Source organism: Schistosoma haematobium, chromosome 7, assembly GCF_000699445.3.
Source record: "Schistosoma haematobium chromosome 7, whole genome shotgun sequence".
NCBI classification, from domain to species: Eukaryota; Metazoa; Platyhelminthes; class Trematoda; order Strigeidida; family Schistosomatidae; genus Schistosoma; species Schistosoma haematobium.
The window spans coordinates 11,206,958-11,225,276 of NC_067202.1; the positions used below are offsets into that span (position 1 = coordinate 11,206,958).

The 18,319-nt window shown below is 33.3% G+C and overlaps 1 protein-coding gene across 2 annotated transcripts in view; it reads left to right on the top strand.

The window, feature by feature from the left end:
• Positions 1–6,509, top strand: part of MS3_00009598 (uncharacterized protein) — a gene marked incomplete at its 5' end in the record, with an annotated part of 31,674 nt that extends 25,165 nt beyond the window's left edge. For both annotated transcript variants that reach the window (XM_051217991.1, XM_035731295.2), the window contains 2 exons: positions 3,011–3,090; positions 4,881–6,509. In XM_051217991.1, coding sequence (XP_051064424.1) covers positions 3,011–3,090; positions 4,881–5,294 — 494 coding nt within the window. In that variant the 3' untranslated portion in view covers positions 5,295–6,509. The remainder of the gene's footprint in view (positions 1–3,010; positions 3,091–4,880) is intronic.
• Positions 6,510–18,319: the final 11,810 nt, after the last annotated feature.

Sequence of the window (18,319 nt, forward strand, 5' to 3'; positions counted from 1 at the left end):
AGATTTGAATGAATTATATATACGTAGGATGATTACAGTCGATTAGCTGTTCAAGTATAGAACTCCTAACTGCTTTCCTCTCACCCTTGTAGAACCAAACTGGGACGTATTCCCGTATCCGAGTTGAAAGCGAGCGTTGACTACGGCCAATGTGCCTTGCTCCACTATAATACATGAACAGGTAGAAGCACACGGAGGCAACCAGACGCAGAAGCTTATTTTTATGGTTACAAAAAATAAGTTCTTACTAGTGAAGGCTATTCGCAGTTTAGCCGCATTAAATGTTCTTCTAATCGTTGTTGTTAGACGATTTTTGATTACGTCTGATGTTCGATCACCTTTAAATTCCAGACTTATATAAAGGTTTTTCTTCGGGATGGAACAATTAGATTTCTTGTCGTAACTACTTCCATTCATATTCTTTTCTATGAAACGTTCTGGGTAACCATTTTTCATCAAGGTTTTCTCGACGAATGCGAGTTCTTCGTTAATGCATTCCGTATTTCATATCCGATGTATTCGATAACAGCCTGCTAAAATTGGACCCAATGGAGACTCCATCGCGATCGCATCCCTTTGTCTATATATTTCATTGTTGAAACTGAACTGGACATTAAAAGTACAGCGTAACAATAGTTCTTTCATGTATTCAGTCGGCAAACCTAGATCTATGTTGTTAGAATCAACTGAGGAGATGATTCAATATGTGAATGTAAAATTGGTTGTTACTTCGTTGTGTAAATAACATTAATCGAACTCTACAAATCAATTTATAATGTGGTCTACTAATTGAAGTGACTGGACATCACAAACTCTATGTTCAGTATTAGGTAACTGGATGTAATTGATAGGAGATTGATAGGAAACTTGGAACAATAACACGTTGCATACCTGTGTATTTGTATGAAGATACAAAAAATTATAACTAGATTTTTATTGACTTGTCAGTTTCATAAGTAGATTGTTAACGTCATACCAGCATTGACTCGACATTGTTTTGTCGAATCTTTTTTAAAGAAGACAGATCAGTTCAGCGAAAAGTTTTCTATTCGGTGAATTCATTTTCATAGCTGTACAATCTCAATATATATACTTAAATAAGAACTTTCATCTAAATGTAATCGAATAGTTTCAGAGTATTTAGGCGCCGAGTTGATGTGAGAAATTAAAGAGAAAGAATGTATTTGTAAAATCTTAGCGAATGAAGTTGAAGTAAATCCAACGCTACGCCTAGCAATCTGGTTCAAGCTTTTTCAAGGAAATATAATCAAACATCAAAGTTATCAAATATAAACAGGTACATGGTTCTCCGGTTGACTGTATACTGAATAGGTCATCCAATCAATCAATATATATACTTATTTTTTTTCAGGATGATAATAATTACAATAATATTGTTAATAAACTTCTGTTAGACATGGTGACAGTGAGGTAAAATAAACATAGGTATTAAAAAAAATTAAAACAGGGAAACTAATAATCGTTTGATTGTTAATGACTTAAATATTCATCAAAAGATAGATAGGGAAATTATCATTGGGAAAGGATGGCTCAGCATGATAAGATTAAATGTAATCAGGAGGATTGTAGAAACAGAAATAAACCAGTTGGGGGTAGAAGGTTTAAGGAGAAGATGAAGGGGAAGCAGATGGCTATAAAGGAAGAAGAGTATGAAGAAAAAAAATTACAAGACATTAAGATAATGGTAGAAGAGGTTGTGCCAATCTCTTTTGAATACACAATTCTGGTTTTCCCAGATGTATGGCTATTGCTTCGGCAATGCTAAGTAGATGCAATATAATCGTCTTTGAAAGACTTCTGCTCACCTTGTAGATGACTTTGAACGCAGAGTCTGTCTTGATTGAGTGACCTGTGTTCACAAGGTGTTCGTTTATTGAACTTTTTATTGAGCCGTTTCCTCCTCTTCTTGGCCACGCCGAATAATGTTCTTGAGTTCTTTTGGATAAAGTACGCATCGAACTACCTATATGCCTAGCTCCACATGAGCAGGTAAATTCATTTTCATCTTTAATATAAATCCTGACATATGTTTATGTATGTTTTACGTAAAGCTTCATCAATACCCAAACAAATGTTGAACTAGTGAATCTGAATTTTACACTTATTCTCTCTGACATAAATCACTTATGATAAAATGTCAGAACCCACGACTTTCTACCGATTTTCTTCAATTATGTCATACTTAGTCGGTTACGCCAAATTTATTGTACATGATCCAGGCATCAGATCGACTTATTTTAAGGTTAAATAGTGTATTTGTGGTTGTGTGCATTGTAATAATATAGAAGACTCTGTGTCTATGGCTCTAGTTTTCGTGTACTCATCTTGGCGTCTGTTACGATCCACTGTGCTCGATTTATCTACAAGATACACACGTTCCCTACACCCTTGCCTAATCAACAGTAGGGATGAGTAGACTGAGAAATGACTAGGAAGCATCAGTTTGAAAAACTGTAAGATGTGCATAAATCATAAGTATTTACACATTTTTCCTTCCTAAACAAAATATTCGTATATGGACTGCACTTTGATCAATTGTATAATAAACTCTCTCTAATACTTTAATTCGTCTATAATTTCTCACCCACTTTTTGACTTTTTAATGCTATGTGAACTGTCTAACTTTTACACAACAAGCTCCTGATATATTTAAACTATCAGTCACACATTTCATACGACAATGAGTGTCAATGATATTCTATTTACAAAGCTACTTAAACCAAAGTAGATGGGGTATTTTGTTTGAACCTGTTACGTAACAATTACATGTTGACCGTTCTAGTCTATTAAGCACCTTGCTTCCCATTAATTAGACCATACTTTTCTGTATACAGTTAAGTGATGTATATTTCAATTGTCTTCTGTTCAAATGAATGTTTTCATGGGTAAATAGTCTCCAATTTTCCACAGTTTTGTTTATCATATCGTTTGGTTTAGAGAAAAATCATCTACACAAATCACTTATCCTTTTTTTAATATTCTATTGCAGTGGATCTTACTCAATCTACCAAATATTTTATGGCGAATAATTCACAAACTGAAACACGTCGTTTATCAGATTCATTCATGGTAAGTGTATTAAATATTTTGCTATGTGAATTTTTTGTACACCACAGTATAGTTTGTCAACCAGAGGGAAACATTAAGTTTACCAGCTATTAATTCGTTAGTAACGCAAGTTGAAAGTTCCGGATTCAATGCGTGGGATGATTGACATCGTACACAATCAAGGAATTCCATATAATAATGAGATAGCTGTTCCCTAATCATTGCCAATCTGTAAAAAATTCCGCATACTTTTCTCGACTAACCGATAATTCGATGGATATTCTGTTGATTTGTTTGTGAATAATATGTTTAAAAGTGGGGTTACAGTCTACTGACTGTGAATCCCTTTTAAATGATCTGCTCAAATTACGTATTTGTTTTATTGTAACGTATAAACGATTGCAAATTTTTGAAGACAATCGGCATGAATCCTTATGTAACTAGGTTTTATGTTAATTGCCACTCGACAGATAAGAGTTTATGTATAATTTTCGAAGGATATAATACCCTCTCTCGCTCTTCTTGCAGCAATAAATCACAGATTCCCTAGTGTCTACTTTTTGAACTGTATTGTAAATGAAGTCTAAGGCCAAAGCGTTTATACTAATTGTTGAGGACTATCAAATATCATGATATCTATGTCCTCAGAGCATCTTTAATACTAATTTCAACCACTTAACGATATAATGCTCTTATCGAATTAAATCACAAATTGAATAGTCTGGGAAAATGAAAGAATCTATTAATTTATGCTACACAATCTCATAACTCATTTTTAGGTGTTTGTCAACCTTCACCTCAAAATATTCTTCCTTTGGAAATGGGAATGTTTAAAGCTCTAGGCTGGAACTTTCCAAAAGTACCACATCAAACCTACACGAGATCTAACTAGTCTTTTATGGTGCATTTAGATTAATAGCACAAATTTCCAACTTGAGTCGATGACTATCCAAAACCATCAATTCACTAAATACTCAACCTAAGGTCATAAAAACTGTTTTGCAAAATTTAAGGTGCACAAATAGATTTTCTTCTTTTTAAAATACTTCTCGTTTATGGTGATCGACGTATCGCATTTTTATAGCACAAAACCTCCCTCAGATATCAATGTCTTCAATTGTTCTAAACATTTCGCTAGAATCATATAAACAAGCGATTTTCCAAAAGTCAATTCATTATCAGTTAACTAAGCAAACTAGTTGAAGATTGAAAAGCGCAATACCTTATCTTCATTAATAGTAATCATAGCAATTTCAGTATGTACACTTATCGGGCAAATAATCTGGTTGATTTTATCACTGATCCTGATGCCCTTTTATCGTAATTTAGGAAATCCATCCTGAGGCTGGTGAATACCAACGAACACATAACAACATTTAATCATGTATTCTGGATTAAACCCTTTGAATGATTAAAGGTGTTGTGACATGTAGTGTCTTATTTTTACACCGATATCCAACCTTTCTATACATGAGCCAAATCGGCGACTTCAGTTAAAAAACTGGGGACGAGAAGGAAGTTTAACAAGTAAAGTGAATCGGAAATATATCTATATTCGTTCATATACATAGAACTATATATCTGTCACGTAGAAACTTAAGCAAACTATAATGATTGTCATTCTTCAGAAATCAAAGTCATTTCTCAGACAATCACGTGTACTTATCTGTTGGCTGATTTCTGAATCACCTAATTCCTCAAAAATTTTGAATTTCTTAAATTACTCTACTTTATAGTTTTGTTATGTACTTTAGTAATCAAATTTACTTGTTCCAACTTGATCCGTTTCTCTCTGTCTAAAACATTCACAGGATGAAAGTGAAGAGGAACAGAAGACTACGGGTGGCACATTACAAGTTGTAACACAGTCATTATATAACCAAAATCAACGTGAAGACACTGGACTAATGACTCCATTAATGGAACGTTCAACAGAAGATTGTTCACGACTGTCAACAATTCATCGAACTTATTCAAAAGCGATTAAATGTGATGGTCAATCGTCTTCATCATTATCACACTCAACAATTTTATCACCATCTTCTTTATCATTATGTAATAAATCAATTAAATCACCGGCAAATTATTCAATATCTGATTTCCCTTCCTCTGCGCCTCCCATTGTTGTAACAGTCAGTGGTAATTGTAGTGTTGCTCCATTTGCACGTGCTGAATTCTCTTTCATCTCTGATCCTTCAGCCTATGATGATATTGACAATCTTTAATTGATATATACAACTACTATAATGTATTACTCTAATAGCACCATCACCATTACTACTAAGTTGTAATAATAAGAGTAGTATATGTGTCATTAATCGAAATCTTTTGAAAGACATTTCTATTTTATTGTAAATAATCACCTTTATTTATATTTTCACAATCAATCAATCAATCAATCAGACCTTCATTTCACAATAGTTCCACAAGAATGTTGATCGCATTTAAATTGAAAGAAAAGATTGTTTGTTTGTTTATTTATAAAACACAATTCTACTTTTTATAAAAAATTGAACTTTACCCTGATTTTTCAAAGAAAAAATAAACAAACAACTAGTTTACTCATTTAGTTATCAGTTAGATAATTTTACGATTAAACAAGAAAGCTAGTTTGTGTATGTGTGTGTGCTTTTTTTGGATGGGAGGGGGACACGAGGGTCCTCTCATTCAAATCTCTTCTAACAATTAATAATCTAATTATCAGTTGTTGTTTTTTTCTTTGTAAAATGAGAATGATTTAACTATCGAATATAATCCAATAAATTGTGATCATTAGATCGTCACATTAAGTGAATTCAACGTTATTTAGTTAAGATAAATGTGTTGGTTATTCTTACCGGTGATAATCTTTTAAGCAATGAACTTTGTCAGATTTGGTATCTATGATATAGAAGATAAGGAAGTTCTGCTTTTATCACTCTCTCTCTCTCTCTCTCTCTCTCGTTCCGAACATTCCTATGTATACTATTGCTGTGAGTTGGATTTGTTTACGTATATACATATTCATTCACATCAATCTTATCTTTGTGTGTGTGTATGTTGTTACGCATTTGCTTATTTTCATAATAACATTTTGTTATCTTTAGCATCATTAATAATTTTCTGTTTACTTATTTACCGGAGATTTTATTCTTTCTATTCATATTGTCCCCGTGTGGATAACTGATTCGAATTATCTCTACAATATAGTTTTTTTCTTTTGTAACTGTTATCCATTACTTACTTAATAGTGTTGTTAGTAGTGAAGTTTTCTTATTCGGTTTCATATCATGTGTTTGTGCCATTTTTGGCTTTATCCTACTTAAGAATGATTTCATTATCTTAATAACTTTATTGTATGTATTCACATCTTATAGTTAACGTCTATATATTTTTGTTGTCTATCTGTATACGTGTTATTTGTTTGTATTTTAATAATTTTTTTTAAAAATAAAAAGGCTGATTAGTTCACAATTGATTAATCACTGGGTGGTGATCAATGTCATGTGTGTCAAGTCCATCTTAGTGATAACGTCTCTGACTATGAAGCTGGATGACACGGGGTCGAACCCGTCAGGAGGGGGCATCATTCCCCTCAACATTACAGGTACACCTTGCTGACGAATACCAAATAGCATCAAACCTGGGTCCAGGGTTTCATGTTGACTACCTCCAACCACCATTCTAAGGCTGATTAGTTTTGTGTATATTTCATTTCAGAATGATCATTATCCCTATTTGTATCTGATATGAAAGTATATTAAACGATAAAACTTGTAAGAGAATAGTCAGAAAAATATTATAATGAGTCGATCAGAGAACAAGGCCTAGTTACTCAATGTTCTAGAATTTAAGTATTCTCGCGAGATCGAAGGTTCTGCTTTCGGAATTGTGGAGGCACACTGCTGAAAACTCTCAAATGTCAAAAATCTTGATTAAAAGCAATTACCTAGTGGATTTCAATGGCTACCCTACGGTTAATTCTACTTACGGATAATTGGAAATTTTCTAATACAAATGAGACAGACATTAATATAGAGTCTGGGATATATGTGCGTTAGCTCAAGTTGTTATGTCTGATTAGCACAACGAAATGAAAATAACAAGCGATTTAAATAATGCAGTAGCAGTGATCAAAAGAACATTAGACCTTGAAAATATGCTTTCAAAAGACAGAAAGGTATTTACGAAGTAATATTAAGATTGAAGATTACGAAGACAAACAGTGAATGTGTCTGCAACATTATGAACGAATCTAAACCACTCTATCCAAAATCTCCAGTTACTGCCTTCGGTTATCATCAAACAAGTTCTCATTACGAATTGATATCAGTTTGAATATCATTAAGAACCAGGTAAAATTGGATAGCTGTTTCGTCTTAATATGAGATTTGACGATACACTGGATGCGAAAAAGACAAAACTGATAACCAAGTATCTTCTAATAAAACGACAATCAAGGAAGAAGACGGTGATGGTTGGGAAGAAAAATGTATTTGATTGTAGGTAGAGGTAGGGTTAAACGAGAATTGTAAACTTGCTACTTAGAGTAGCAGAAGCGTTTCATGTCAAGTTGTGGGATGATCTGATAGTTATCTTTAACGGTGCTTCCTCATCTAGTTGACGTATAATAAAATTAACAAAGTCAACATCAATGTGGAACCCTTCAAAAATTATTTACCCTAAAGAAGTATTTACTTCTACATACTATCATTGCATAAACTCCCCTACCTAACTATAGAATAAGGGATCTATAAGCCTTATAAAACCATCATTACCATTACATTGATCAGTCCAATTCCCCTGATCTACACATTCAGATCCAATCGATTCGCGATATTATTCAACTGGTCTAACTGAATTCCAACAGTCCTGATTTCTCAGCAACATATTCAGTAATTAAATCCCAAAGATAGTTACTATTGAGTAACTATTATTGAAATAAAAAGTTTACAAAGATTATTCAAAACTAAGACAGTTGGCATCATGGATAGACAGACTGAAACGAAACAACCATTGGAAAAAAGGAAGATTTTGACCCTTGTTTTTTGAAGAATCGTTAAATAAAATTTCATTATTCTGTCAAATAACTAGATCACTTAGTTGTTTTTCTTTTATGTTTAAAAATGTGTCAAAAATATTCAATATGCAAATTTTGCTACTTCATTATTGGTTGTTTGAATCTTCCTATTTGTATCAAGGACTGCGATTAATCAGTTTCTGTTTGGCGTATGTTCCATCCTGTACGAATTGCCTCGATATTGCCCTAACTCATCAGTATTATAAGCGGAGATGGATGGTGGTTAACAGTGCATTTCGTCTCTCCTAAAGACGATCACATCATGATGATGTGACTGTTATGACCTTGGATGTCTGGTTTTTCTGTCACATGACTTATCTACCAATCCGAGTACGACTTATACGAATCTTCACACTAGGCCAACCAATGACGTTCAACCGGTGTGGGCAGTTTAGCGTCCTTATTGGTCCTATGTCTTACGAGCCCTTCCACCTGAGTTCAGAACACAATACCAGCTTCCGAATAGTTTATTTCAGGCATACTTTGTTTATATATCAGTCAGACAGACCGCAACGTACCATAAAATAGGAAATAATATTTGTATACAAATAAGCCCAAAAAGTGGCTGTGAATGTGGGAGACAGTAGTTAATAAACTGAACATAACTTAAGAACCGTAAATCGTACAATAATAAATTATAGGTCAAAATAAAGCTTATCATAAAAGGAATATAAATATACATAGTGTAATTGTTGAGTAGTTATACAATAAGAATATTAGTCCATGAATAGTCCTCGGAAGTTACCTGTAATTTAATCTTCACCGGATATAACAGTGACTGTTACTAAAAACCAGTACTGACAATCTAAATGTATCGTGTCCTCAAACGCACCTTAAAAGTTAATAATTAAATTCGTGATAAAATTGTAAATGAGCCATAAAGCAAAGTGGCAACTGTTCAGTTCTCCTTGATCTTTCCAATTATACTTCAGCAGAGAAACAAATTAAAGATAGTGATTCTGTAATTTTTGCGCGAAATTCAAAATACAATAATAACTATTTCATTTATTTAAACACGTAAATATTGGTACAAAGAAGCAGCAAATACATATACACGACACAAATCATTGGATTTTTGTGAAAGCTGGAATACTTCCCGGCTTCCCAGAAACGAGGCAGGTAATTTTCTTAGGAGGTCACACCCAGAACCTTCGACCTACAGATCTGATTAACAAGGCAATGAAGCAGCGTCAGGAGATGCAGTCCCATGGTAGCTGGTGACCAATATGTATTTCATACGCCATTTGTTCCCTCAGGATCCTGGAGCCCATGTGCACTATTGGTTTGGAGTCAGGACTTACTAACTTCCCTAGTTGGATCCTCCTTACCCGTCAACAGGTTAGAGCGCCAGACATTCGCTTTTCGTTCTCTCAAGTTTGTAAATGACACCAGAAGGTAGTGAATAGGAATTTCCTGGAAGTGGCTGTGTACGCGTGGTCGTGTAAGAGCATTCGGAGAGGGAGAGCTGACTCTCCCTACCCTCGGCCGTACCAGGGCATTTGGGGGCATAATAATAACTATCTTAGTCTTTATTAGGCGCTAAACAAAACTTACACATATTTAGGTCTTAAAATCTATGATACTGACAAAAACTGCTGTTGTATTACTATAAAGTAGATATAACGTAGTGTGAAAACTAGGTAGCAGTGGAATCCATCCATCTCTGTTTATAACGCTTAAGACTTAAGGCAATATCGAGGCAATCCGTACAACATTCACATATGCCAATATAAGACTGGTCAATTGCAGTTTTAAATATCAATGGGAAGATTAAAACAACCACTAAAAAATGAATCAAATTTCACCCCATCATGCAAGCTAATGGCCATCTTAACTCAGTAGCTAAGTTAATAAGACGATGGCATCTGGAGACAACGGTAATGTGTTTGAGTCCCGGTGCAGACATCAACTCTGGGAAGCAAACACATCCATCTGACGAGTCCAAAATAAGACGAAACTTGCATCCTGGATTCTACTGCTAGTCACAATCTATTTCTGCTTATAAAATTTAAATGAATTTTCACCAAATATTTACTCCATTACATGCTGAAGGTCAATGAATAGCCAATCAGATTTCATTCAATGTTAAATGTAAAGTTGATTAGAATTTAGAATCTTACATGTTGATTAATGTAAAATCAATTGTTTACAAAAAGATATTACTGAATTACTAATAATCTATCTAATCAAATATAAATATACAGATTGAAATCATGAGTCAATTGAAGCTAGACCACCATGGAAAACCTGGAAGCACTGGACGGCCGTTTAGCCACGTAGAAGTGGCATAAACAGGTAACTTATCCTTCAGTTGGGGAGTCACCATAGATCGGGTCGAATACGATAGACAGATGCTGGCAGGATTAAACGTTCTCTTTACTGCTCTAGTCAGTCTATCACGTAATACATCACTAGCTACATCACCATATTACTGTATATTAGAGTAAAGCTTGATGAAGATCTAATCGAAAACAATATTGTTCGTTCATATATCTTGTTCTAATTTATAATATGGGAATATTTCAAATCTATATTACTGTCAATTATGTAAGAGGAAGTAAGATGTAATTGCCTGTCTAATGGATAAACTAAATGAATATGTCAATCAAATAGAAAATTCATAGAATGACTTATTTTGAGTATGAATTTGTATATATTTTGTATTGAGAAAATAAACTTAACTTCATACATACTACGTGTATAAACATTGAAATAAGAATTAACAAGACAAGATGTACTTAAGACTAAATTGTCTTTTAAATGAATAAAACAAATTTGAATTTTCATCTGAAAAGGATTCTGTGGAGATTGTAGTAGTTGAATTCATGTGTCAATTAAAGTTAGACCACCATAGAAAACCTGGAAGCACTAGACGGCTGTTTCGTGAATTGGTTGAAGTTAGACATTAACAACGTTAGATGCCGGTTCAATGAATGAGAGGGGCGCGTGAAACCGGTGGGAGCTGGGTTCGAGTTTCGTGATCTTGCCAAAGAACTACATTTAACAACACAAGCTTACAAATTAACGAATTGTACGTTTTGAAAAAGGACATCATTCATTTTTACTGATATCAGTTTAAAAAAATAGTTGAAATGTTTTTCGATTGGTTAAAAAACAACTATTCTCCTAAAATGTTTCACTAGATGTAGACAATAGAGGCTGTAGTCAGAATGTCACGATTCTTTCAGGGAATAAATTTTGATTTAGGGTTATAGATGATAAATCGTAGTCTCAGTGAAATTATCTATATACGTACTGATACCCAGGTGCATGCAGTTGATGAAAACATGAGTGGTGTGAATTATGCCTTTTGAATTCTACTGCTAACCTTTGTCAAGTAATGATAAGATTATATTGTAAATCCAATATACTCAGGTTGAAGATAACGCCTTTTTGTTTTCGCTCAAGTTCTAAACCTAACACTAGACAATATTTATTTCATCAGAAACTCCATGATTGTACCTTTTCATAATACCTTAACTGCTGGGGATTGATATAAAAAGTCCGTCGTGTCATCATTTTATGAAAATAACATACTATAAAATAGTAATTAAATCAAACCTCTGCTTCTTTTGACATGGACTTTGTATTAAATGCTAATCAATAAGAACTCATTACCTTTATCTCTGTTACAGTGAACTATTAAGAAAACCACGCAATCAGTGATAAACTTCTGTGTCATAGTCATGCTTAACATGATCACGGTTTTCATATGTATACTTCCCTCAACGCTATGTAACCAAACTTTAGTTGTTGTGAGTAAATTGGGCGAAATAATTTATAGAAACATTTTTGACTTTACAAAAGCCCCAGACATAGTCTGATCTACTTTTGAATGAATGAGCTTCTACGTGAAAACACAATGATTTTTTAACATTAAAAAAAGCTGATTACAACTCCTGAAAATCTCATAAACCACTTCAGATCACCATTTTCTTGTGGGCTTCATTGCTGCTTAAATGAAAATTTACTCATTTGAAAGGCTTATTTGTTCATTAATTAAAGGCTACCTTTCAAAGTTTTCAATAGAGGGTATTTCAAAGAAAAAAGTTCTTATATTTTTGTGGATTTACGTGTACCTACTTCTGAGTAGTTTATAAAACGTAACTACATTTTTTATTGCTGGTGAATTCTATTTTTGGCGTTTGAATCATGTTTTTTGATTCCAGCCATACTCATTTATAAAAATTAACAGACATGTTAATATCTTAAGCATATCGGCTTTTATTATATTGATAATGAATGTGCGAGAGTATCCTTCAAAGAAAATTAACAGGAAACCATAAACCTTAATTTTATGCTAATAGATAAGGTGTAGCTCCAATCTTGATTGAGATTCTTCATTAAAAATTCTAAGATCTGTCAATGCATGTCACGATCAACTTAATTCTTCTGGTGATGCAGCTAAGATCCTTGTGGACTGAGATGATAACACTAGTTCGTAATAGATGATGATATTAACTTCTCCAAGTGCTCATAAAAACGTTCAGTCAGCATGAAACTTGAGTACTTGAACTCCTAAAAGTTATCGTCTACTAGCTTACACCCAACATAGTATAACAGAATGTTAAATCACTTAGCCTATTGATCTCACATAAAAAACAATCCATAGGACTTAATCAGTAATTATTAAGAATCTACTAACATACCAGGGGCTATTATTCACCGATTTATTAGTATATTCATCGTATACTTAATTCTATTTATAGCTCACTAAAATATATTAAGTTCAATCAATATTAGTATACAATACCGCTCAAAGAAGTTGTTTCTATTTTCTGTAAACCTTGAATTAGAAAACTTGAAAAAATATTTTTTGAATGTGAAGGTGTAATTAACTCAGTGATAACGTTTCCAATTGTAAAACCGAGTGATGCCAATCCATCAGTCAAACCACAGTACCAATCCAAGAAGTTTCATTAAGATTGTTATTTACAGAAAGACGGTTTTGTTCTAATATTTTCAAAATAATATTCTTAGGAAAATTACTAAATCTTAGGATGTTAATTATACTCTCTATTACTTTTAGCTTGTCTTATTATGAAGTAATGATCTTGATTGCTCTTTTGAAGAGATTCAGGGCAAAGAAAACTTTCTCACTGAATAGATGTGCAGCATTAAAACCAATATATCGATTTGAATGTGTCGGTTCTCGATATATGGTTAGATTTAAACTTCCATTAGGATTCCTTTTAACTAAATAGTCTAAGAAAGGTAGCTCAATATGTTCATCTTACTTTTAAAAAGTGAATTGGATTTGTTCTGAGGGCATGTTTATGTGTTTGGAGAAATTTCTAAGAAGAGTATTTTTAATAATGATAGATGCATCACCTACATAACCGATCCAGATGCGTGATCTGATAAAATGACAAAAATAAGCGACTAAATAGAGACATAAATAAATTAGCGAAAATCGGCAACACTGGGGATTTCATGGTTACTCCATTCTTTTGTTTATATAAAGTCCCTTTGAAAGTGAAAAGTGTTGAACTCAAGCACAGTTTGAGTAATATCATGACCGAATATTGAGTCGCTTACCGTGGTTTAGTGAAGAGGTTCACCTCGACCCTCGGCAAGCCTAGAAGATCGTATGAAGAAAAGCTTGTCAAGGAATTTACGCTTATATTCGTACATAAACCAAAAACTAAGAGAAGAGGCAGCATCCCAGCATTATGGGGGGACAGCAATACTACATCCTCATTGGACGACCATTAGGGTTAAGCCCAGGTATTCTCAAATTACCTTGGCAATATATATACCTTAGAGATACCCTCCATTTCTGTTCATAAAAACTCCCTAAACACACTTTGGACGCTCAGACTATTAAAGAACTCGATGTCTTTGATCTGCAATATAGGCTCAATGAAATGAAGCCTAGGTTACTAAAAGAACTAGCCACCTTAATCACAAATCCTTTAAGCGTATATTTTAATCTACCTGTAACCCAAGGTAGATTACCGAAGGACTGAAAGAATATCATAGTATGTCCTATCTTCAAAACATGTATGAGACACAAAAACGAGAACTATCGACCCGTAAGCCCAGTCAGCGTGGTTGTTAAAATTTCAAAAAAGATTATTCGGAAGGGATTGTTTAAATATTTAGACGAAAACCGGGTTCTTTCTAAGAAGCAGCATGGCTTTATAATAGGTTTCTCATGTCTCACAAACCTATTAGCAGCCCGTAAAAATTGGTGTTCGTTTAAAGAGCAAACGTTACCTATAAATGTAGCCTACATTCACTTCAGTAAGGCTTTTGACAAAGTTCCTCACAACCGGCTGTTATATAGGTTCAGTAATATCGGGATGGGAGGCAGTTTTTTAATGTGAATAAAAGACTTCCCAGTTGGACGTCAACAAAAGATACGAGTGAACTAAAAGTTGTCTAGCTGGGAAACTGTGTTTTGCGGAGTGCCTCAAAGCACGGTTTTAGGGGGCAAGTCTTGTTCCTTCTGTATGTAAACGACCTTCCTAATATCCTGTCATCATCAGTTTTGTTATGTGTTGACGATACTAATATATGGAAGCGACGTAAAATGAAGATGCTTGTTCATAGATTCGAAATGATTTGGATAAATTACCTGAATGGTCTACAATTTGTTAATTGCTGACCAATGCTCCCAAGTACCCTATGATGTATATTGGTTTCCAAGGTACAGATAAATACAGCGTGAATAACACTGAGATACCTGTTATCCAAATACACAATGAACTAGGAGTCGTCGTTTGTAAAGACTTGGAAATTATTGTACAATCCCGTGCGATAGTCGCCAAAGGTTTTACGAGCCTCTATTCAATACGTAGAGTTTTCAGTTATGTCTATGCTAAAACCTTTACGACTTAGTATGCTGTGTTTGTATTGTATACAAACGACTAGCTCATGTCTAAAAACAGTCAGTGAGATGTTGGAAAAGGTTCAAAGAAGCGCTACTAATCTGATTCACAGGACAGCAAATCATCCTTATGATGAATGACTGGCTAAAATAAATCTATTTCCATTGTCATACAGAAGAACAGGAGGCGACTTGATTACAGTCTTAAATTACTTAGTGATAAATTTGCTCCCCGACGAATTCGATTCCATGTCACCCAGCTCAGTGATAACGTCTCTGACTATAAGCTGGGTGATACGGGATTAAACCCATCAGGGAGCATTAGTTCCATCAAAATTACAGGTGCACCCTGCTGACGAGTACTAAGTAGCATGAAACCTAGGTCCAGGGTTTCACGTTGACTACCTCAAAGCACTATCTTATTACAATGAATGTTATTATTATTATTATCATTACTATTATAATTATTATTTGAATTATGTGAATTAGGTTCTGATTTAAAGATATATATATAAATTCACATGGTATTGTTCACTTGAATCTTCTCATTGATGTATAGGACTGCAATTGATCAGTCTCTTATTGATATATGTGCATTCTGTGCGTATTGCCTCGATATTGGCTTAATTCACAAGCATTATATGCAAGTAAACAATACCAAATGAATTTAAACTTCACTCCATTGCACAACCAAGTGGCTATCAGGACTCGGTAGCTAAGTGAATAACGTGATGGTGTTTGAAGCGAACGGTATTGAGTTTCAGTCCCAGAGTGGACATCAACTTTGAGGTGCAGGCACACCAAGTCGACGAGTCCCAAATAGGACGAAACGTGAATCCTAGATTCCACTGTTAGCCACCATTCATCTTTACTTTTATATACATATATACATTTCCTTCTATAATTATTGATTTTTGTGTAAAATGTTCACTAATGTACCATTCATTTAGTAATTTTCAATTTACCTTTTCTTATAATAACTACTCCACATTATTCCATAGTAATTTCATCTAAACTAAGCTATATTAATCAGTTTTTCGTTACATATATAAACAGTTGAATATATTTACTTGAAATAATTTAGAATTTATTTTGGAAAAGATTCATCATTCTGTATTATAAAATTAATGGGAACCGTATTTCTGAATATGTTACCGTGGGTACAATAAAAATAGATTGATATTACGCATATTTTTCGAAAAAAATAGTAAACAAATGAAAAACCTCTTCTAATATTATTCAACATATGCTCAGTAGTGGCTGGCTTCAAGAGGTATTTCCTGGAGTTCTAGTGAGAAGCAGTGACCAGTGGAGTTCAACCAGGTCTGTTGTGAGATAGTAGCTCATTGAAGACAATGGTGGATGTGTCGCTTAATTTCGTGGACTAGTTGAATTCAGACTCAGTGGTCTAGTGGTTATGCGTTCGCGCGCGAGACCGGTAAGCCATGGTTTCAAGTCTCGCGAGGCGGTATGGTGGATGCGCACTGTTGAGGAGTCCGACAATAGTGCAAAACGGTCGTCTAGTGCCTTCATGTTTTCCATGGTAGTTTAGCTTCAATTGACTCATGATCTCAACTACAGAAATGAAAATTTATTCCTATTCCGATCTACAGTTTATTATTATTATTATTGTAAATTTAGTCTGTTCATTTTCCTACTATCTAACTAAGTTCTCATAAACAGTTTATTTCATATTCAAATAACCACAAAAGGTGTTTTATTAATGGAGTAAGTCTGGAAGGCGTCTGATTTAGAATGGACTAAAAAACAAAAGCAAAATCAAATCCATATAGCAACATATAAAATTAAATGAATTAAATCTGAGATTTATTTATCCTAACTATAGGCGTTATCACTTTCTCATTATGATAACAATGAAATAATAACTTACATGAACTAATAAATCGATTTGCTTTTGTATAATCCATTTGAATGAATTAACTTTATACATGTTTGTTAACCTAAATTTAAGTAATAATACAGATTTTGAACTGTTTTTAACTCCAACAATCGAATTTACTAAAAATGGATTGAATATAACTTCAAGTAATAAGTTATGATGTTAATTATTTGCGGTTTCCATTGTAGCCACATGAAGAATTATCATTGTATGTATGTGTCTCTACGTGTTTATACGTCGATGAGTGCTCTGGTAGATAGATAGATAGATAGATAGATAGATAGATAGATAGATAGATAGATAGATAGATAGATAGATAGATAGATAGATAGATAGATAGATAGATAGATAGATAGATAGATAGATAGATAGATAGATAGATAGATAGATAGATAGATAGATAGATAGATAGATAGATAGATAGATAGATAGATAGATAGATAGATAGATAGATAGATAGATAGATAGATAGATAGATAGATAGATAGATAGATAGATAGATAGATAGATAGATAGATAGATAGATAGATAGATAGATAGATAGATAGATAGATAGATAGATAGATAGATAGATAGATAGATAGATAGATAGATAGATAGATAGATAGATAGATAGATAGATAGATAGATAGATAGATAGATAGATAGATAGATAGATAGATAGATAGATAGATAGATAGATAGATAGATAGATAGATAGATAGATAGATAGATAGATAGATAGATAGATAGATAGATAGATAGATAGATAGATAGATAGATAGATAGATAGATAGATAGATAGATAGATAGATAGATAGATAGATAGATAGATAGATAGATAGATAGATAGATAGATAGATAGATAGATAGATAGATAGATAGATAGATAGATAGATAGATAGATAGATAGATAGATAGATAGATAGATAGATAGATAGATAGATAGATAGATAGATAGATAGATAGATAGATAGATAGATAGATAGATAGATAGATAGATAGATAGATAGATAGATAGATAGATAGATAGATAGATAGATAGATAGATAGATAGATAGATAGATAGATAGATAGATAGATAGATAGATAGATAGATAGATAGATAGATAGATAGATAGATAGATAGATAGATAGATAGATAGATAGATAGATAGATAGATAGATAGATAGATAGATAGATAGATAGATAGATAGATAGATAGATAGATAGATAGATAGATAGATAGATAGATAGATAGATAGATAGATAGATAGATAGATAGATAGATAGATAGATAGATAGATAGATAGATAGATAGATAGATAGATAGATAGATAGACCCAGTATGAATAATTTCCCATCATGATCTAACATCAAATTGACCAATCAAATTCATTCATTCACAATATTGCCAAAAAATAAATTACTCCCACACATCACTATGGCTACATACGTACATTTATGTTCTGAAATGAATTTATTCGAACTCAATTGTAT